This window comes from Sardina pilchardus, chromosome 19 (genome assembly GCF_963854185.1).
Source record: "Sardina pilchardus chromosome 19, fSarPil1.1, whole genome shotgun sequence".
In the NCBI taxonomy this organism is placed as follows: Eukaryota; Metazoa; Chordata; class Actinopteri; order Clupeiformes; family Clupeidae; genus Sardina; species Sardina pilchardus.
Genome location: NC_085012.1, coordinates 29,864,240 through 29,886,277, shown reverse-complemented (window position 1 = coordinate 29,886,277; position 22,038 = coordinate 29,864,240). Strand labels below are relative to the sequence as shown.

The window sequence follows — 22,038 nt, the reverse complement described above, 5'->3', positions numbered from 1 at the left end:
GGCACTCGGACCCGTAAATGGTACGAGCGCTGTAGCCTGCTGCGCCACAGCGCCCCCCCAATATAAATATCTTTGACGTTAAAGATGTTATAGAACTAATTGCGTTATAGAACATAAAAAATTAACGTCAATTACTTTTACAGTGTGATAACTGAGTTACTAACTCAATTACTTTTTGGCAGAAGTAATTTGTAATGGTAACTAATTACTTTTTAAAAGTAAGATGACCAACACTGGTCGTCACAGACGCTACCGTGCAGGGCTGTACACTGCGAGCAGCTCGTCGCAAATGCGAGTAAATATATATTAATGCTAGTTGAAAAAAATAAATTGTCGCACACGTGCGAATACTGATTTCAACCCTTTCATTCGCATTTTGCTCCTAAAATGAATCAACACCAAGTGGATCAAAGTATAGTACAATTTTCGTGCATCTGTATACACATTTCAGAGTTGACAGCTCTGGAGTTGACAACTCTTGCACCTGGCTGGACACTCACGCTTTCAGCATCAATCTCCACTCTCACACACACGCAAGAAATGTCACTCCAAATCCATTCTTCTTTTTCTTCAATCTGTTCGTTATCAGTTGGTGACTATATGTAGCGATTACCGGTGAAACGGTGAACTATGATACAAATGTTGACTATATTACCGTGTTCATTTAAAATATTATTATTATCACGGTTGATAAACACGGTGTGGAAACCGTAGGCTATGTAAAATTCCTGCTAGCTTCACCCGAGCCTGCATTTGACATAGGCCTGGTAGACTTGAAACAAAAATGGTATCCTACTGATTCTGTCGTCTAATTGATGGATTTAACCACGATTCGGTGCTACACTTGCCTCAAAAAGGCAGAACATTTTCATCGCAAATGTGCGCTGTATCATATAGCCACTCTGCGTCTTTGTAGGCTACGTTCACATTAAATCCATTCCACTAACGTTATCAGGAGAATACCGTAACGTTTTTTTTAGCACTAGTTGTCACTCATTGGATATAACAGATAGCCTATACCAAACTCCAAGACAAGTCATGGTAAGTTAAGTAACAGTAGGTTAAGCACCCAGCCAACATGACCAAGGAAACAGGGAACGGGACAACTCACAATGCCATGCCACGGTAGGCTACCTAAATCATAGAGGTTAACTGGACAACTGAGTGCTGGACACTCATCTTTTCTATTACACCAGAAATATTTGTCTTTACCTTTATTAGTTTTTTTTTAACATTCATGTTATTTAATGAAAACATGTATCCTTGAACTATGCATGACTAGTAGGGGTGGCACGGTTTTTGAAAAATGCTCCGAACCGTGCGGTTCGCATGTCACGGTTCGGAGTGTGTTTTCGTCGTACGGTCCTACGGTTCAGGCTAGTTATGGCATGCGCAATTGATTCACATATGTGACGACGTGTTTCCCTTACGTGCGAGAGTAGGAGTATGGAGTTTTGAGTGCTGCGCGCAAGGTTTTAGAAATGGCAAGTGCGAGATATCATCCCTAGCGTGGTCAAACTGATGCACCTGACCCTGCTCGGGTGGAAGCATGTTCTTCCGCAACTGTAGACTATGCGTGCAACTTCACCAAACAGTAGAAGTAAACTCATTCTCCTTGGCCCGCTCTCGTGCGACATGCACATTAATCCAAATAGAACATTCACAATCGTGAACGCAATGACGCACAGAAGACGATTAGCTAAATTACTATTAAAAACGGTTAGCATCAGACATTTGATAAAATCTCTTGCATTCAAGTTGACTGACCATCTCATAATGTTTTCAACTCCAAGGCTTAAAAGGGCCTGTCCCAAGGAGAAAAAGTATTAGCTTACCTTGAAACTAAAACACATGTGGGGAAACTGAACAGTCCAACCAGTAGAGTATGATGAGCTTAGCCTGCTACTTTGTTTACAATATTTTGAGGCTTCAGCCAGACAGCTGAATTTAAGAGGTGGAGTTATAATGAATAGTAGGCTGTATATGCATAAAGTTTGCTGTTATGAATATCAGACATGTCAGTATATAGAATGAATAAATAATTACATAATGTGTGTGTGTTTCAAATAAAGACAAGCTTTACATCTTGTTAAAAATCATTCACACTATATGAAAGGAGAGCGATAAAAAGGCGATGCAATGAAAAATATGGGTGGACGACCTACATTTTGTGCTGGTGCACCATCCCTGCCAAATAAATGAAGAGATTGTTGAAATCATCAATGTCTTCCCTCTTGCTTTATCAAAATCTCAACTGAAGCTTAAAGTTTCCTCAGACAATAATGTGCTTTATGTGAAGTCAAATTCAGTTTGTGCTTTATTACATGATAACTATTCTCTAAATACCCTAGCCTAATTGTGGATGATTAAGCTATGTGCTGAAATATGTTTCTGGAGTGTTAAAGAGTAAAAGAAAAAATAACAACAAGAACCACACCGAACCGAAAACCGTGACCCTAAACCGTGATACGAACCGAACCGTAGATTTTGTGAACCGTGCCACCCCTAATGACTAGTATTTTCCTAAAACCGAATGAAACCTAATTATGTTCAGTACAGTACTTAAAGTGACAGACATTCAATTAGACCTACACACCACCACTGTAATATCATTAAAGACAAGTGTGATCAATATGAAATATTCAAGATATTGCAAATGCTATAAATTGTTAACAAAATGTATACAAATTCTGAATTCAAAATATGAAATAGAAACAAGATATGCCATTTTCTGTGTGTGTGGAGGGTTTGAGCAGAGACTAGGATTGCCACTCCTTTGAATGATCTGTATCCTGCTTAACTCATTGGCTGCCAGCGATTTACAGTGCAGAGCGCTCCATACTGCCAGACGTTTTACAGCATTTTGACTGTTTTTCCGAGATCCACCGAACGGTGAGCTTTATGACTATGTAAACACCGAAGGTACCAAATGAAAGAGTAGACTCTCTTCTTTCACCAGGAAAAAACGGCTTGTTTCTATCGTTTTCCGTTCTTTAGTAATCGTCAGTAGATCATGGGTTAGTTTTGCTAAAAACACCTGTTTTTGACCAAAACATGGAGAAAACGATCTTTTTGTGAAAATCAACTTTTTAACGTTAGCGTTTCAGTAGTATGTCAACCACGATTGCACTGTTATCTCGTCAGTCTCGTCAAGGTTGCTAGGGACTCTGATGGTCGCTAAAGACTCTGAACAGGATGCTAGACTTAGCAAGCTAGCACTAGCAAGGTTGTTGTTAGTCTATATCGCAATATCCAATGTAAATGGATCATACCGTTCACGTGTTTTCCATCCTTGATGTAAGAAGTAAGCATATTTATTCCCTGCATCGCGTGCAAACTAGATCCACTGTGGTCGATCTTCAGTGTGTTTGCTAGTTGTCTCTGCATGACTTGTGCACTCTAGGCAGATACTAATGATCCAAATGGCACTGTTGCCATCTAGAGGTTCGGATCGCTAGTGCAGTCTGTTTACAAGCCTGAAACTCTGCCAGATCGTTCCCAAGCCCACCCAGGAGCCCTCCCCATTGAAAAACGCAATTGACGTCTAAAGACGTCAATGGCAGTCAACGTATGTGTCTGAAATGACGTTTAAAGACGTCAATGGCAGTTAATGAGTTAAGGCATGAGGTTTTCAAGGAAATTTCTTAGTGCTCCTAAGTTTTTCTCTGTGCTCCTAAATTTTTTCATTTAGGAGCACCTGTGCTACTAATGAAAAAGCTAAGCGTACAGCCCTGCTACCGTGGGAATATGGCGCTGATCCTAAAATATTAATTGATCCATCTTGCTCCACTCTAGAATCTCTGCTGTACATCAACGGTTAGCTCATCGCTAATCAAAATTCCACTTGATCTCCAAGCGGTTTTGTGCAGCCTTACAACAGTGTTTTACAGCTCTTCGAGTCATGGTAAAATGTCATTTTTGGTACATAGCTAATTTAGATACTTATGGTGTGGATGGTTGTGTTTCTTTATTCAATTCAATTCAAAGAACTTTATTTTTCCGTTAGGAACTTCACATGTGGAGAAGCAGCACATACCATCACACACACACACACACACACACACACACACACACACACACACACTCTAAAAGATAATAATAAATACAATACATAAAATACATAAATACATAAAAGAAGACTAAGAGTGACTGTTCAACAGTCTAATGGAAGCAGGCACAAAGCTAGCCAGGGCTCTGTTTGTTCTGAGTGGGAGGGATCTGAGTCTGTGTCCTGAGGGCAGGGGGCAGTACTGACTATGGAGAAAGTGAGTGGTGTCTTTGGATATGCATGTTGCTTTTTCCACAGTTCGTCTTTTGTATATGCTGGAGAGTGATTCCTGTTGTTGGCCAATTATTTTACCACTTAGCTTTATGATTCTGTTGAGTGGGTTCAGGTGAATACTGGACAGTGCCCCAAACCAGGATGTGATGTTGAAGGTGATTATGGACTCAATGAAACATCTGTAGAAAGCTGTCAGAACTGATGAGTGGACCTGAAGTCTACGGAGTTTTCTGAGGAAGAATAGACGTTGCTGGCATTTGGAGTAGATGATGTCTGTGTTATGATGGAAGTTCAATTTATGGTCAATCATTGTCCCAAGGTACCTGTATGTGTCCACCCTCTCTATAGACTGGTTGTTGACAGTTAGAGTGGGGATGGTGGTGGGGGCTTTACGGAAGTCAATTAGTAGTTCCTTGGTTTTTGATATGTTGAGGTCCAGAGAATTATGTGTACACCAGTCTGCGAAGGAGGCCAGCTCAGACTGTAGTTGATCATATGAATTGGTGGGGTCCATAATAACAGTGTCATCAGAGTACTTGATGTATGTGATGTCTGGGTTAGTGCTCTGACAATCGTTGGTGTAAAGTGTGAATAAAACCGGTGAGATTACAGAGCCCTGTGGAGCGCCTGTGGAGATCGACTTATCAGAGCTGAGATGGCCATTTACTCTGACTCTCTACGAATCCTACATGTTAGTTTGTATAGAAATGAGTATTAAGTGACACATATATGGAAGAGGACGCTAATAAGAGCTGGACGCCAATATGTGACATTTTGATGAGGAAACAATTGAATTAAATTAACATTAAATTGAAATTACATTAAACACAAGATACCACTTTCTGCCTGCAGTATGCCCAGAGTATAACAAATTCTGAATACCAAATACTGAATTCCATAATTTCCCCAGGTCAGAAAAATGGTATTTCACAATTCCATGACTGTTTGAGGTTTTCCATGACTGTAGGACACATGGGCCTGCATACAGTACGTAGTAAGTGATGTTGGCAAGCATCATGTTTGAAGATTTCCTGGACAAAGCCTAGATATCTTGGTAATATTGTAAATCTGTTTCATTACAGTTTCAGAGAGTAGCAAGCAAGTGCCATAACGCAGACAATAGACCGTGAGCCAGGGCCTCAAATTATGGAAACCGTTACCGAAAAGGTGGCAAAGGCTACCATACCTTTTCTGAAAGCCTGGAATCTCAGCTTTTCAATGATGTATGATGGCCATCTGACAAGAGTAGCTGTTTTGAGTTATGACACATAATGTAAACTAAGGTTAAAGAAATAATGTGTATAAATCAAGCAGAACACTGGAATATTTATTTTGTTATGTTTGGTATCATTTTAAAGGGGAGACTCTGAGCTTTCATTTAAATCCTTTTGTGAACATTTTGGATAAGTACAGCCAACCCTGGAGCTCTTCAAACCTTTAATCACACACATTTCCCTACCATTTCCCTGCCATTTTTTGTATTTTAATCCTGTGGCACCTGGGAGCATCAGAGAAACAAAATCCAAACACTGAAATACTGGCATGACCCTAAGGATTCAGGAAATGTATCATTTACCCATATTATCTGATTTGGAGGGGGTGATTTACAGTCTTGTATCAGAGATGGCGTTTTTTCAAAGACATAAACAGTAGTGTACTATTACCCTTAGGCTAATTTGTTGATATGTCGAGTTGAAAGTCTGAGGTAAATATATTTTAAATAATAATTATTGATACAGATAATTTTGAAAAAGTTGTTATTCAGCATTCTCAGCATTTTTAGATAGTTACAAAGGTCCTTAATACATATCCACCACATATGATTTATATCAGGTCCCCACTTTCTTGGAATTTACATTAAAAAATGAATGCCTTGTTCTCAGGCAAGAAAATACACGTATACACAGGCTGCGATACTGTAAGTGCATTTGCAGGCCATGGTAAAGTGTCAGCCCTAAAACTTTTTCAGAAGAATGAAAACTTCTGTGAGACCTTTCAGAAGGTTGGGGCAGACTGGGCAATGACACCTGAGTTGTATGCAGCCTTACAGCTCCAAGTCCAGAATCACCAACATCAATGAAATGAAGTATGCACTTTTTTTGTGCAAAGAAAGGCGTAGAATCCTGGCAGTTAACTCCATGCTCGGATTCTCTCAGGAAGCACAGTCTCAGAGCTAACTATCAAGGTGCTATCTGGAGAAGATGCCTCGAGAACAACCCTGAAGTTCCTTCCCCAGTTGAGCATGGGTGGTCTAGACTGGACCAAGATGGTGACTTGCAGCTCACCATAGACTGGTTCAATGTCTCCATTGGTCCACAAGCAGTACTTGAGTTTCTGTCCTGCTCATGCAAGAGGGACTGTGTCACTCCTCATGTCAGTGTGTTGCACTGTATAACAACTTTTTCAAAATGATCTGTATCAATAATTATTATTTCAAATATATTTACCTCAGACTTTCAACTCGACATATCAACAAATTAACCTTAAGGGTAATAGTACACTACTGTTTATGTCTTTGAAAAAACGCCATGTCTGATATACTGTAAGACGAAAAATCATCCTCTCCAAATCAGATAATATGGGTAAATGATACATTTTCTGAATCCTTAGGGTCATGCCAGTATTTCAGTGTTTGGATTTTGTTTCTCTAATGCTCCCAGGTGCCACAGGATTAAAAGACAAAAGATGGCAGGGAAATGGTAGGGAAATGTGTGTGATTAAAGGTTTGAAGAGCTCCAGGGTTGGCTGTACTTATCCAAAATGTTCACAAAAGGATTTAAATGAAAGCTCAGAGTCTCCCCTTTAAAATGATACCAAACATAACAAAATAAAATATTTCAGTGTTCTGCTTGATTTATACGCATTATTTCTTAAACCTTAGTTTACATTATGCATCATAACTCAAAACAGCTACTCTTGTCAGATGGCCATCATACATCATTGAAAAGCTGAGATTCCAGGCTTTCAGAAAAGGTATGGTAGCCTTTGCCACCTTTTCGGTAACGACCAACCCCTCTGGCTCACGGACTACAAGTGTTGAGCCAACCTGTAAAATTGAAGTGGATGCATAGATGATATATGGGCATGTCTGTAAACGTATGCTTACCTATTCTTCAACAAGCGCAGCTCCCTTTTGCGAGTGGCCTCTTCAGTGTGCTGCTGGGGGCTATGCATGGAGCTGGAGGACCCAGACATCATCACCCCTTGAGGCAGACTGGGTGCAGGGGTGCGAATCTGGTATGCTGATATATCACCAGTGGCAGCTGAAATAGGAAAAGAGAATCATAAAGAGGTCATTATGTGTGTGAGAGCCAGAGAGACTAGAACTAAATACATTGAGCCTTGAATGCATGTGTGAGAGAGGGGGAGAAGCCACACCTTGCGCTATTGCTAGGCATAGTTAATTTATAGGGCTGGGTATCGATCCAGATTTCCTGAATCGATTCGATTCCGATCCGCAAGGTCACGATCCGATCCGATTCTCGATTCGATTCGATTCGATATCGATTTACTTAGGGATTTCTTTGTCAATACTAGTTTTTCTTGGTTATAAAATGACTTGAGTGGAGCATATCCCTATGTCAATGGCCTATTCTACAATACAAAGTTTCCAATAAGTGGTTATTTAGTACAATCTCCCTAATCCAATTGCTGGGTTGTCAATTTAAATTAAAATTATTTCTGCACATGAATAACTGTAACTGCTGTCTGTTTTATTTACTTTCATTTTGCGTCATCGCGCCAGTCAAGGCGTCAATAATTTAATACAGAACGGAAAATGAAAGGGGGTGGACAGGATTAGCTAACAGATCTGTGATGCTCGCTTGTAGTTCTTGAAGCTATTCTTTTGTCCGAGCTCACTTCTGTCTGCAGTTTTCGAGCGGTCAGATCCGACGTCTATCATTCACTGCCACTGAGCAGAGCATGCCACACGTTTAAAGCACTGCCTGCGAGCTAGCAACCGCGGCCGCGGGAGAGAGACGGTGAGCGAGGGGCAAACACACACACACACACACACACACACACACACTAGCTAAAACTCCTATGTCAGCGTGGTGCATGGATAAGTGGTTTCGGAGATTTGTGGTATTTGCATTTATTTTATCCAGTTACTCTCTATCTTTGTAACTTTTAAAACCGAAGTGTTTGAAAAACGTCAACCTTTAGGCCAGAAGGTGATTTTAACTGGGCAGCTTCAGCCATGCTTGGTTCGCTCTGTCTAGGTTTCGATTTCGCCGGTCTCACGTTTTTATAGGTCTCCTTGCGCAGTCGCGCAAAGTAGTGCCTAGACATTAGTGCCTAGCTGACTGGAAAAGATCGATCCGCAAATTTTGAATCGATATCGTATTTTTTGAACGGGAATCGATATTGAATCGTGAATCGATTTTTTGAACCCAGCCCTATTAATTTAGTGTGCTACACAAATGAAAACAGCTGTGAGACAGGTTAGTTTTAGCTTTACTATACTGATTATGTGTTGTTACAGTGGTAAATAATCCTACTCAGTAAGAGAAACCACAGGTTCAGAATGTAAAGACTGTAAAGTATAGTTATTGGATTGCACACATACACAGAAACATTTACATTTTTGTTATTTCACTGACAATCTGAAGCGTCAAAAAAAACACTGCAGTAATTCCAATATATGTCCTACTGACCACCTGGGGTTTTGATGTGAGCATAACAAGACACTGTGAACCCTAAGTATCAATGTGGACATGGTGTTAAGTCCTGACATCAGCCATACTGCTGAGTGTGAGAGCAATAATGTGGAGCAGCGGCACATGATGACCCTCCTCTCACTACTACATGTCCAGATATGTCCAGACCAAAGTAAGTCAGGATGACTGGCGTTATAGTGGTGAATTCCTAACATCATTCTCTTATGTTAATCTCTGTAAGCATCAGTCAACATATCAATATATGGGTAGATGACATGACGTGGCTTTTTCACCGTCACAGAAGATAAAACACAATTATTTTCTTGCTTAACATGAATTTGTTGTTTTAATACCTGAGTTATTTATCGTTTTTTCAGAACTTTGAGCCAAACCTTAAAATTGTCCTATGGTGTGATGGTAGACAACAAAATTATATAATTATATATAAAAGAAAAGCTCACGGATATTCAAACAAAAAGAGCGAACTGTCTGATTAGAGCCCTGTCTACAATTGAAGAACTTATTAACTTTTATAAATAGAGGAAATAATGTTTAAAAATGTTAATGAACGCTCCTGGCATAATTGTGCAAGTCTATTTTACTAAGTGGCAATCACTTTTCCCATACATACATTTCTAAAATGGTAGGAACTCCGTAAAGTTCGTCACAGAAAAAAATGTCCTTTGGTGTTATGCAATAACCTGATGTTAAGTTGGCCAAAATCATGGACAACTACATTTAGTTGAAAGACCCCATTCAAGGTCATGTGACTGAAGACCCCAATGAAGCCCTGGAGCAGTGAACATGGTGAGAATTTCTCTCAGAATTGCTCAAATATTCAACTATGTTTTCGGACCACTGAAGTTGTTAAGTTTTTTTGTCCTTTGGTGTGACACCCCTAAATGCCATTTTTGTATTAAAATTTGTATTTTTAACAGCAGGACTATGTAATATTATGCAAATGCATGATGTCAGTTGCTAATGACAGCTCAGTTAGTATTAGCATGGTCATTAACTGCCACAAAAGCTTAAATGTCCTTTGGTGTGACAGGAAATGTCCTTTGGTGTGACACCTAATAATGACTTAAATTCAAATATTTATTGCTGTTTTAGAGATGACATACAATGTTCTGAAGTGTTACTAAACAACTATAATATAAAGTACATAAATCTAAAACTTTTTTTTTTTATAACAGAAAGAACCTCCCTGCAGGACCTGTGGCCCAACCTGCCCCGGAACTTCCAGTGTTGCCACCAACGAATATAATGTCATTGTAGATAATTGTGTCAAGTATGATTAAAAACTGCTCTAACAGCTGAAAAAACAGCCTGACCACCCTATGATGGTTAACCAGCTATAGACCAGCAAAAGTCTTGCAAAAAATACCTGCAGCTTACGATGGTAATTCTGCTGGTTTTGCTTGTCGTACCATCTCACGCTGGTCATTTTAGTTGGTGTTGCTGGTCAACATTGCTGGTTTTTACTGGTCATGCCAGCTTATGTTGGTCATTCTAGCAAACCAGCATGGCCATCTTACACCTACAATGTCAAGCTTGGCAGGCTGGTCACCAGCATGACCATCTCACACCAGCTGTATCCCACACGACAGGCTGGTCACACCAGCATGACCAGCTTCCTTAGATGGTCACGCCAGCATGTCCACCTGGTGGCCTAACCAGTTATACCAGCAAAGACCAGCAATAGCTGGAGGAAAACCAGCAAAAAACAGCTAAAACCAGCTACCAACATAAATTGGTTTCTTGCTATTTTTTCAGTAGGGATGTTTTAGATAGAGTGGACTTCATGAATGTAACACAATGTTTTAGAATGGAATTTCCCTATTGAGGATTATGGTCCCTCTTTTGGCGATCAAAAACGGATGGTCAGAAGCACAACGTTTATAGACATTAAAGGCATGGCAGTCCACATTCACTAATTTAATGGTGTGATTTTGTCAGGTGCTGGACACAAAAGGGTTGTTGTTCTTATGTCTCTTAATCAGTCATGGGTGTGTTTTGGGCGTAACATCCTTTAAAACAATGAGAATAATATCTATAATTTCCTTTAACAGCAAACAATGCAACTTCACACAGCAGCACATTTGAAGGAAACTGCATGCACATAAGACTATATGGAACAGGGATTCCACTAAACCTTGCTTTACTAAAACCTGTTTGTGACTAGCAGAGTATAGCCTACATGCATCTGCACTCACCTATTATTTTAACTCATAGACAAAGTGAAACTTCACCGTGGTTTCATAGTCGACAAATTAGTTCAACACAGTTAAGTACTATTACTATTGACTGACAATGGGTTATCATAAAAAAAGCAACACTTATCTAACAAATGTCCTCCTTTATCACTGTTACAATAAACACTACATATATTCTGACTCACTTCATGCAATAACTATCTTTGTCCTTCAGTGTGACATTTTGTCCTATAGTATGACAAACATAAAACAACAGAAAAACATCATTAATTTCAAAACATACTTTAAAAAAAAGCCAGGTTTGGCATGAGGGGAGCTCCAATAATAGCTCCTCTTAGATAGGTACAATTTCAAACAGTTTTGTCAGGTTGGCGGAAAAAAATGTATCGACATTCATAGGAAAAAGTCAATCAAGTTCATCTATTCATGGTGAAAATGATTGTAATTAGTACTTTTATGTGAAATAAATATAATTTTAAGAAAATAAGGATTTAATAATGTGAACAATTATGTTTCATGTATTTTTAAATGTTATTCAATATCATTTCTTAGTACTTTTTAAATGTCACACCATAGGACACATTCACAGTGCAGTGAGTGTAAACGTGGAAAAAAATATTAGAGGTCATTGACAAAATGAGTGACCACTATTATTTTCAGAAACTACAGTTTCCATACTACATACATATTTGTATTTTTTCTTTAAAAATGATGTTTTCCAAAAAAAGTACTTTTTCTTGGCCAGATGTCAAATACCCATATATTATGTAAGGAATAATGTACAGTATAGAACGCCGGTCATTATCGGAAAATAATTCCCGACAGGATGAACTGAACCCCGACGCGCAGCAGAGGGGTTTTGCTTTGTCCTGAAGGGAATTATTTTCCGATAATGACCGGCGTTCTATACATTATCACGCTTATTATACGGCTACTTGCCAAAACGAGAAAAGAAACTCATCTCAATGTGCCTTTAGCAATGACTTGGCTACCGTTTCGTGGCTTCCGCAACAACTAGCGGAGTGAACCCGTTGCCATTGGCAGCGGTCATTATACCTTCGGAGCGGTGATTATGCAAAAATAACTGACCGTAGAACGTTGGGGAGGCCCATTCAAAGTGAATGGGAGCTCTCTCAACATTCTAGAGAGCCGTATAATAAGCAAATATATCTAGCAATCAAAAATAATATGTAAACTATACATCCTAAAACACTCCTAGGATTAATTCATTTCAACAGAGCAAAAAAAGTCTGCATACCAGGTGACAAGCATTTTCTGCCTTCATATTCTTGCATTTAGAACCCATTCTGAATCTCCACTGAGACATAAGAAGCATATTATCCAGGGTTCATACACATTTCAACAAGAGAATTTCCATGACTTTTTCACAAATTTCCATGACCTTCTATTTCACAAAGCCTCACATCAACTAGTGCTACATTAATAATAGATATGACGCGTGAGATAACGGGATGGTTACCTAGAAGGAATGCTCTCAAAATGTAAAAATTTGCCAATCGGTTGTGACGCAGTGTGAGACTTGACCTGCCCAAATGAGATATGTTTGAATTGGATGAAGCAAATTTCCATGACTTTGCCAAAACTTTTGGGGTGTTTTTTGTTTTCCAAAACCTTTCCAGGCCTGGAAATTGGCATTTTCAAATTCCATAACTTTTCCAGGTTTTTTAAAAACGTATGAACCCTGATTATCTAACAAATGATTAATCTCCTATCGTCTTGTTTGCGTGAAAGGAGCTGGCTGTAATCACAGTGTGCCTCTGGACTGACGTCAGTGTACATCTTATTTGCGGTTGAGCATTTACATTTCCCTGCTGGAGTTCAATTCCAGGAAACATGATGACGTCAGTCAGAGATGTGAATGGGCTGAGCATTCAAGCGTTCAGAAAGGGAAAGGAGAGGGAAGAGAGAAAACAGCAAGAAGGAGAGAGTAACATGAGGGGAAGGGAGAAGGACATGCAATGAAAAGGCACAAAAGACTTTGCCATGAAAACACTGAGCTGAGTTCAACTTGTTGATCTGCATGGACATTTAGAGAGCTGTTTTCAGTAGAGACAACATTGCTTAACATGGCTAGTGATGGATATATTCAAATTAATCTTGCAACCTAATCTCAATGGTTATTTGACGGAAATAGTCATGGACTTCAAAAACAGTTCCTCTCTTCGCTTTCACTGTACGTGGTAAGTTTTAAATCCCAACTGTTTGTATGTGTACTTTCAAATATAGGCAATAGTGTTTATAATTAGTGTGACACCATATTTCTGTTGTTTATAGCCAATGATCTGAATGTTAAATAAATAAAGAAATATATAATATATATAAAGATATATTAAATAACGAACATACCTGAATCCGTTTCATCCCCTATAACAGCCATGTGTACCGCACAGAGCTCCAGGATGCACTCTCATCCTGCCCATATGCAGTGCTCCTAAACTAGTAGCTATGTATGTGAGCATTTTTACAATTAAAGCCATTGACATCACTATGACATCACTAGACAATTGATGTCAATATCATGGTGTCAACCAAATCATGCCCCTCCCCCCCCCCCCCCCCCCCCCACCTCCACGACCACCATCGCCGCCTCCTTTGATTCAGTATATGAAACAAGTAGAACCTACATCTCTATTGAAGGACCTTTACAAGCTTTAAGTTTGTCATTTTATTTAAGAGACCTTCCCAGCCCAGCCTGAGTGAACTTGTCCAGTGCTCCTGTTGCAAAATAACATAACCATATCCATAATATGTATTCCTTGTGAGCCCTACTCTTTATTTACAATTTTACCTTTCAGCTACTTCAGCTATAATATTTGTATCAATACAGTAATATTAGTAAAAGTTAAGATAATGTATGAGAATTATTGGTCATGTTTAATATTAGGGGGAAAATGTGATGTGATGTGATATGATGTTGTGTCCATGTGATGAAATGTTGAATGATTCAGTTGCATAGGAACGTTTTCTCCCTGCTTTCTTCTGTCTTACCCTGAAGATATCTCCTCACCAAGACCTCAACCTACAGTATGGGCATTTACAGGTGTGCACTGTTCACTGATCAGTGAATATAAGCTCATGGGATGCTAATTGGTGGATTTATTAACTCAATAAGTTTGAGCTCATTTTGAATGGAATAAAGATAATGTTTGGCGTCAAGCAAACATTGCAATTTTAGCCCTGAATCAGGGCTAAGAAAAGTTTTATGTTTTCTTGTCAATTTCAACTCCAGTCCGATCCAAGTGGATTTCTAGCATGTCAGAAGTGTAATTTGCCTTGCAGTGTGAGCAGTAGAAGATACAGTATGAATACAGCAATCCTGTTTGAAATGTGTAGTGTGAGTTACCATCTCGTATGCAACTGAAAGAGTGAAGAGTGCAAATTTGTTTTGTATTGTACTGTGAACAGTCTAACTGTATGTCATTTTTTAATCATATAGCCCATAGCATGTCTAAATTATAATGCTGCCTGTTAAGACTTGTCCATTATTTTTTGCACCATCCTTTTTCTGATAAATGATCATATTAAATAATGGCAGAATGATTGAGTATCAATGGCAGAATGATTTCTTAAAAGCTACTGATTATTTCCATTACTAAATGCAGTAGACTCTAGTCCTTTGGTAGTGAAGTTGGTGAAATAATGGTTGCTTACCTTGTACCATCATCTTGCTGCCTGGCATGTAGTATTGTGGGGTCCCATCCCCTGACTGTGTGCCATAAGGTACCATGGGTGGCCCAGACTGAGGTGCACCTGAAGGGGGCATGGTCAGAGTCTGTAGTCCCTGCAATCCCTCTCCTGCAGCATTTGTGATTTGGATGGAACCTCCTTGGGTGAAAGCAACTGGACAGACAAAACAGCTTTGAGTTAATACACCCGGACAGAGAACAGTAAAAATGTAGTTCAAGATATGGCTCTATTTCTATTTTGTAATGTTGCATGAGTAACAATTTACTTGAGAAATGTTCAAATTGTGTTTCATACATCCTTGAGAATTGTAGTAAAACAATTGTTGTCTGTATTTTTATATTTCATTTGTTAAGCAACTTTGGGTGTTTTATAAATAAAATGTATTATTATTATATGCACAAATCCATTCAATGGCACATTCTGTTCGACTATATTTTATTCTGTTATAAAACCACATGACCACATACTTTCACAATTCACAATAAACACAATATTTCACACATTTGTGAAATCCGATAATCTGAAGTTAAGTCAGTTTATTTTTACAGCACATTACAAGCATCAGTTGACCCAAAGGATTTTACAGCTGACGATACAAAATTCATGACCAATAAGGCATTAAATGATGTTGTAGTATAAAATAAAGGACAGTGAGTTTAAAAAGAAGCCTTACTGTACTGGCCAGTGCTGGTCTGAAAGATGGATGTCTGCAAAGGAATTGCTGGTACACCAGAATTATCACCGTCTTCTGCCTTATCTTCAATTTTAGGCACTGAGTGGATGTCGGATGCCAAGTTGTTGACTTTTCTGAGGGACAAATGAAAATTAGTCACCAGACTAAGCTCAATCTTTTCAGATTGAATATTAGTCTAGGGAGTCTGCACAGTATCCTAGGTGAGCCTGGTGGATAAGCTAGTTTGTGATTGGTTACAGCAAACGTGGACAGGAAACAAGCAGAGATAAATGTGCAGGTTTCCTGCAGGGCGAATTTGACTCAGTTTTTTTTTAATTCTGAAAGTACAACACTCAAACAAATAAAACATAAAATAATAAAAACAGAACAGTGAGAATGATGCGAAGGGCAGTAAAAATAAATCTATGAATGAGAATAAATACAGTATGTGCATTTGTAAATAACTACGCTGGATGAGACTTTGGGGTTGTGGCTGCATCGTCAATTCCACTTTTGAATTCAAAGTTCGAGATCAGGGTGTCATTTCGATCAATTACATTTTTGACTTAATTCCTATGGAAAGCTTTGTCTTCATTAAATACAATTCCAAACTAAAAAAAAGACAAGGCCTTTTAGAAAGGCCTTATTTATCCAAACTTGTAGCCACAGAAGAGACAGGCGTCTATTCGGAACAAGACTGTGTCTGGAGTTTGTGTGACTGTAATCATTTGACGCACTACAGTATGTAGCTATGACAACAACCTTTCATTAAAAAAAGTGTGGCATATTTTTCCACACAGTACATTATGCAAAAAACACAGAAAATAATATTCAATTAGTGCCAATTTGCTCAAGGACTTGCCAGCTTTAGCATGAGCTTTATGTATGGAATACCTGTAAGGAGCCCTACGAGAGACGTTTTCTCGTCGCGTCTTAGAACCTGAAACATCTTTACCACGCTGTGCATCCTCGAGCTTCAACAGAGAAAACAGAGCAACATCTGTTACAGACCCAATCTCTATTTAACATTAGGCTGGTCATAGTTGGAGTAAAAACAATCTAACATTACAGAAATGTACCTGGGCCGTGGGAGACTAATGAAGGACAAAACATATAGGCTATAGGCCTAATAAATGCACAGCTGAACATGAGTATTACTGTTCTATTAATACCCTTGTCTTAGTGGAGTTTTTAATTGTTACTGACTGACTAGCCAAAGGTGGAAAAACCCTTTAAGGCTTCAGAATTATATTCTTTGTTTACAATGTTCAATGTACATGTTAAGGGTGTTGTTGCTGTTTAAATTGTTTAGATATGTGTAAATCCTCTATGAAGAACATTACATTTAGTCACTCATTACACATTTTGTAGGAAGTTCTTAACTCTTTACCTGGGGTTTCTGAATCTGTGGGGACTGGATGACAGTTGATTGTGGTGTCTGAATAACTCTTTGTACTTGCATTATCTGGCCATTGGGCAACTTCACTATTGTTGCAGCCTGTGACTCTCCTCCTCTACTGCCACATGCAGGTCCCTACAAATAAGAACTCTCAATACTACATGAAATTACATATATCATGTGAAATTACTTAAACTAGTGCAGTGCCCATTCAAACATGCCATTCCTGTAGAAAACCTGTAGCCCGATTACATGCCTGCAGGTACAGTATGCCTGCTTTAAAAATAGGATGGTAGGAAAAAACATTATTCCAGCTAAGCACTCAATAAGGAATACGTAAGGGATAATCAACGACGCGCCGTGCGTTTATAGGAAAATAATGCACGTTCGAAGTGGTAATAAGGACCCGACGCCGCAGGCGGAGGGGACTTTACACTTCGATAAGTGCATTATTTTCCTATAAATGCACAGGGCGCGGAGTTGATTATCCCGCTTATACCACTGCTACTATCATTTTCGTTTATATTGCCGCTGTCTTAGATACAACGTTGCTGTTTTTACCGTTACATTCACATTGGCGAATTAATATTCAAGTGTAATAAGCCCAAAAGAAGGGAACTACTTCATAGCCGTGCGGTATATAGAAAAATAATGCACGTTCCAAATAGCGCATCACAATAGGAAATTTGACCAAGCAGTGGTATAAGGAATATTATATTATATTATTATACGGCTCTCTAGAATGTTGAGGGAGCTCCCATTAACTTTGAATGGGCCTCTCCAACGTTCTACCGGTCAGTTATTTTTGCATAATGACCGCTCCGAAGGTATAATGACCGCTGCCAATGGCAACGGGTTCACTCCGCTAGTTGTTTATCGGAAAATAATTCCCTTCAGGACGAAGCAAAACCCCTCCGCTGCGCGTCGGGGTTCAGTTCATCCTGTCGGGAATTATTTTCCGATAATGACCGGCGTTCTATACATTATCCCTTACATAATATATTAGCCTGCAATTAATGTGCAGTAAGCAGAATTTAAGCATGGCTGCATGTGACATTTTTACAGATCAAACTGACATAAGCCTAGCAGCTTTTTTGAGTTAAGGCTATATGTTTATTTTCAAGCTTATTGAATAACTTCTTTAGCCTAGAAATCTAGACGCACCCTAGCCGCAATTTTTTTTTTGCCTAGCGGGATGGTCTAGCGTCACACCGTTAAAGAGAAACAATTTCATCTTAAGTTTCGGTTTCGTTTTTCATTTTCGCTCGTTTTATGCTTGCATATTTCTCTGCAGAGCTTCCCCGACAGCTTTAGCGTGTATATTTATACATATATAGGCTATATATAAATATATAAATTGCAAGCGTGGTTCTTCTTGTTCTTTATGCGTCTCAGCCTTCCAGATGTAAACAGGGAACGATCGTCTCCTGAACAAACTGCAAGGTTGCAATAGCGGATAGGGACACTAGGGGCGGGAGGAAATATTACTGTTTTCGATAAAACTGGTCAGTCAAGCAAAACAACGATTTCTAAGCGTTTTTATGACTATGAAAAAGTTGCATAGGGTCTCTTTAAGGCCAATCCTGTGTCCGGCACCAAGTCAGCCGATCCAATCAGAACGCTCTATCTGTGTACCGAGTCCTTGAGCCCGCCTTAGCACGGTGACGACAGAGCTGCGCGACAGCGAGATAGCAGAACAACCATAGAGAACAACAAAGATGGATGAGGCTAAGGAAGCGCACTCGTTTGAATCGGCTTGGTCATCCACTTTGGAAGAGTTAGACTTGCACTCAAGCACTCAAGTCGTTAATTTTAAAGAAGGATGTATTTGCCGTTATGCAAGTGCTGGCCTATTACGTGCAGAGGCAGTTTGAAAGACAACGATTCATCCCACCCACAGGCTTCAGCTCTGTGAATGGTCCGACTCCAGACTATATATTTAATGTATAGTTTGGCTTGCCAGGCTATAACTTCCTGATAGAGAAGACAAACCATTTTGTGGAATGATTGCATCATCATTTGAAATTTGCAAGGATGTGACTCAACAATGTCTGGCAGCCTATAAGTGACATCCCGCTCTGTCAGTCACTCATTGTCTGTAGCTGATCGAAATTACATAAACCTAAATCTTTGATGTAAGGCTATACTGTATGTTTAGCCTACTGAACAACTTAATGATATGTAGAAGACAACCCCATTTTTTAGAAAGATGCATTATCATATGAGATTTGCAATGATGTGACTCAAAAACAATCTTTGGTAGCATAAGTGACACAAAGTCGCTTTGTCTATCTGTGTGGCTTTCTGAAAAGTCCTTAAATTCGGGACACAGTCAGATGAGATTTGCAATGATGTGACTCAAAAACAATCTTTGGTAGCATAAGTGACACAAAGTCGCTTTGTCTATCTGTGTGGCTTTCTGAAAAGTCCTTAAATTCGGGACACAGTAGAGCAGAGAAAGCCAATGTTTGCTTCTTTTACCGATATATTTAACAATATCTTTTGCATTACTTATTCAAACAACGTCAACCTTGGCACTGCACTCACTGGTGCCCATAGCAAAACACGTCACCTGTCAAGTTTGAAACAGTTCAACAGCTATGAGATCCTACAGTGCTGTGTGAGAGGGGGAGTGGATACAGTAGAGCAGGGCTATTCAACTTCAGTACCAAGAGGGCCGAATGGAAAAATCACTGGGTTTTCAGGGGCCGCATAAAATAAGACGCCGCAAAATAATTGTATCCAACAATATTTGATAAAATCAGAGTAAAATTCAGTTCAATTCAATTGAATTTTATACACTGGCATAGAAACTAAGAACATAGCCTATTATCCATATCCATAAAAAAAATCTTCTCAGACAGGTGATAGGCTGCCACACAAACTATACAAGTATTTGAAAACACCCAGGCTAACCATAGTATTTCATACCTGATGTCTGATAGCTGCCATATCATGCATCAGTGGGAAAAATTGCAGTGTTGATTTAACAAGCCTACTTCAAGATAATTAGGCTCATAAGTGTTTCAAACACACACAGTAGCCTACAGCGCCAATCTCTCAAATATACTTAGCATTGAATTTAAAGAAAAAGTAATGCCAGCTCTGCCTCTGTTTATCTATTTCACGATTTCTTACCGCCAAAGATTCTAAACTTCGAGCCTGCGCAAATCACAAACAATAACATTCCCACGAGTGGAGTGAAGATAGCTCTGTCTAAAGAAACGTCTAATTGACGACGAGAATCGTTCATTTTACCCTCTGCAACAAGTACGAGGCTTTCATGTTTATTGTGCAACGAATCCATCGTTGTAAAGAAGGAATATAAAGTCAAGAGACAATTCTCTACAAACCACAGCTCCTTCACTAACTTTCCCGAGGGCTCGGAGGAACGGAGACCGGGTATGATTGTAACATTTTTGATTTGCGCACGCTCGAGGTTTAGAATCTTTGGCGGTAAGAAATCGTAATTTAATCAACATTTAATGATAACATTTAAAACTAGTTACACATTTGGAAATGTCAGTTTGTGTAGTGATGTGCTGTGTTCTCTGAGTGAAGATAACTGGAAGAATTAATCTGGCCAATAGGGGCGGGCCGACAGTGCGCTACTCGCCAATCATATGAAGATCTATGCACACCCGTCAAAGCGAGTTCATTCTCATGACGAGACACGCGGGCCACAGGAAATTTGAAGCGGGCCACATCTGGCCCGCGGGCCGCTAGTTGAATAGGCCTGCAGTAGAGCGTGGAATGCCAATATGTGCTTATTTTACCAATATATTTAACAATATCCTTTGCTAATCCAAACAATGTCGAAGTTGGCACTACACATACAGTACAGTAGTCATGCCCGTAGCGAGACACCTGTCAAGTTTAAAATCAATCAAACAAACAGTTTGAGAGAATTACCAGACAGACAAACAAACAGACTGACAGACGTTCCTATTATAGATAGATAGATAGCCTGAGCCATGTGCAGTGTAAGTCTACTAATTCATAAGCTCTACTGTTTAAAATGATATACAGTACAATCTCACATTAATACAAAATACTGAGATGAAAATGTCCTGCCCTTCATGTACAATTACTCCTTGATTCACCATTTACAGTGCCACAGAATTGAAGTGGGGAGAGAAACAGATGTGTTTAAAAGTGTAAAGATAACTAAATAATAGCCTGCATCTAGTAAAATTGGCCATTAATATTCCACAATGAATGCCTGCACTTACCTGAGGATGAAGAGAGGAACATTTGGAGCTAGTTGATTTCTTCAGAGAAGCCTCCTCCATAGTGTTCAACTATTAACAAAATACAAATTATACACCAGCTTCACGCCAGGCAGGTAGCAAAACTGGAGATTCAAACTTTAATTTGCCTACATTCTTAGCACAAATCCGTTTGCAACACATTATGTTTTAGGCTAAATTACATTAACCTCGCACAAATTAGCAAACCAAATTGTGAGGGTGCATTTTTATGATGCGAGTTGCAGGCAGGCACTTAAAACTAGACAAATAATTTGCTCCGTCGGCGTTGAACAAGCTTTACAGAAATGTCTGATGTGATGAATACAAAGTTATTATAGCCCAGCCCAGGCTAACGATCCTAAGCTAACGATCCTAAGCAGCAGTTACAACTAGTGGGAAGTGGGAAAACTCTTGAATTGATGTAAATTGATGTTGTGTTCAACACTACATCAATTTTTGATACCGTATGGCACAGTCCACTTTAGCTGCTAATCACAGAATTCAAGAGTTTTCCCACTTCCCACTAGCAGCTAGCTGCTAGTTGTAACGAATTATCAGCTGCTTAGAATCGTTAGCCTGGGCTGGGCTATAACTGTCTACATTTCTGTAAAGCTTGTTCAACGCCGACTGAGCAAATTATTTGGAGGTTATTATGGAGGTTATTGTCTAATATTTATGACAATATCAAGGGTATTAAATTATTGTTGTTATTAATTATTATTGTTATAGTGTTGATGAGTGTAGCACTATTGTGAATGTCGATAATACAGTGTGATTTTGTTAATGTTAAGTTGCAATTGGCGAATAAACTCTTTTGAGAAGTTGAGAAGTTAATAAACTACATTTCTG

At 39.1% G+C, this 22,038-nt stretch overlaps 1 protein-coding gene across 2 annotated transcripts in view; it reads right to left on the bottom strand.

Annotated features, from left to right (window-relative positions):
- Window positions 1–22,038, bottom strand: part of LOC134066280 (cAMP-responsive element modulator-like) — a 38,073-nt gene that overhangs the window by 15,349 nt on the left and 686 nt on the right. For both annotated transcript variants that reach the window (XM_062521565.1, XM_062521566.1), the window contains exons 2-7: window positions 21,172–21,240; window positions 16,931–17,074; window positions 16,435–16,514; window positions 15,541–15,674; window positions 14,832–15,020; window positions 7,389–7,545 (exon numbers count right to left, since the gene is read on the bottom strand). In XM_062521565.1, the coding sequence (XP_062377549.1) occupies window positions 7,389–7,545; window positions 14,832–15,020; window positions 15,541–15,674; window positions 16,435–16,514; window positions 16,931–17,074; window positions 21,172–21,231 (764 nt within the window). In that variant the 5' untranslated portion in view covers window positions 21,232–21,240. The remainder of the gene's footprint in view (window positions 1–7,388; window positions 7,546–14,831; window positions 15,021–15,540; window positions 15,675–16,434; window positions 16,515–16,930; window positions 17,075–21,171; window positions 21,241–22,038) is intronic.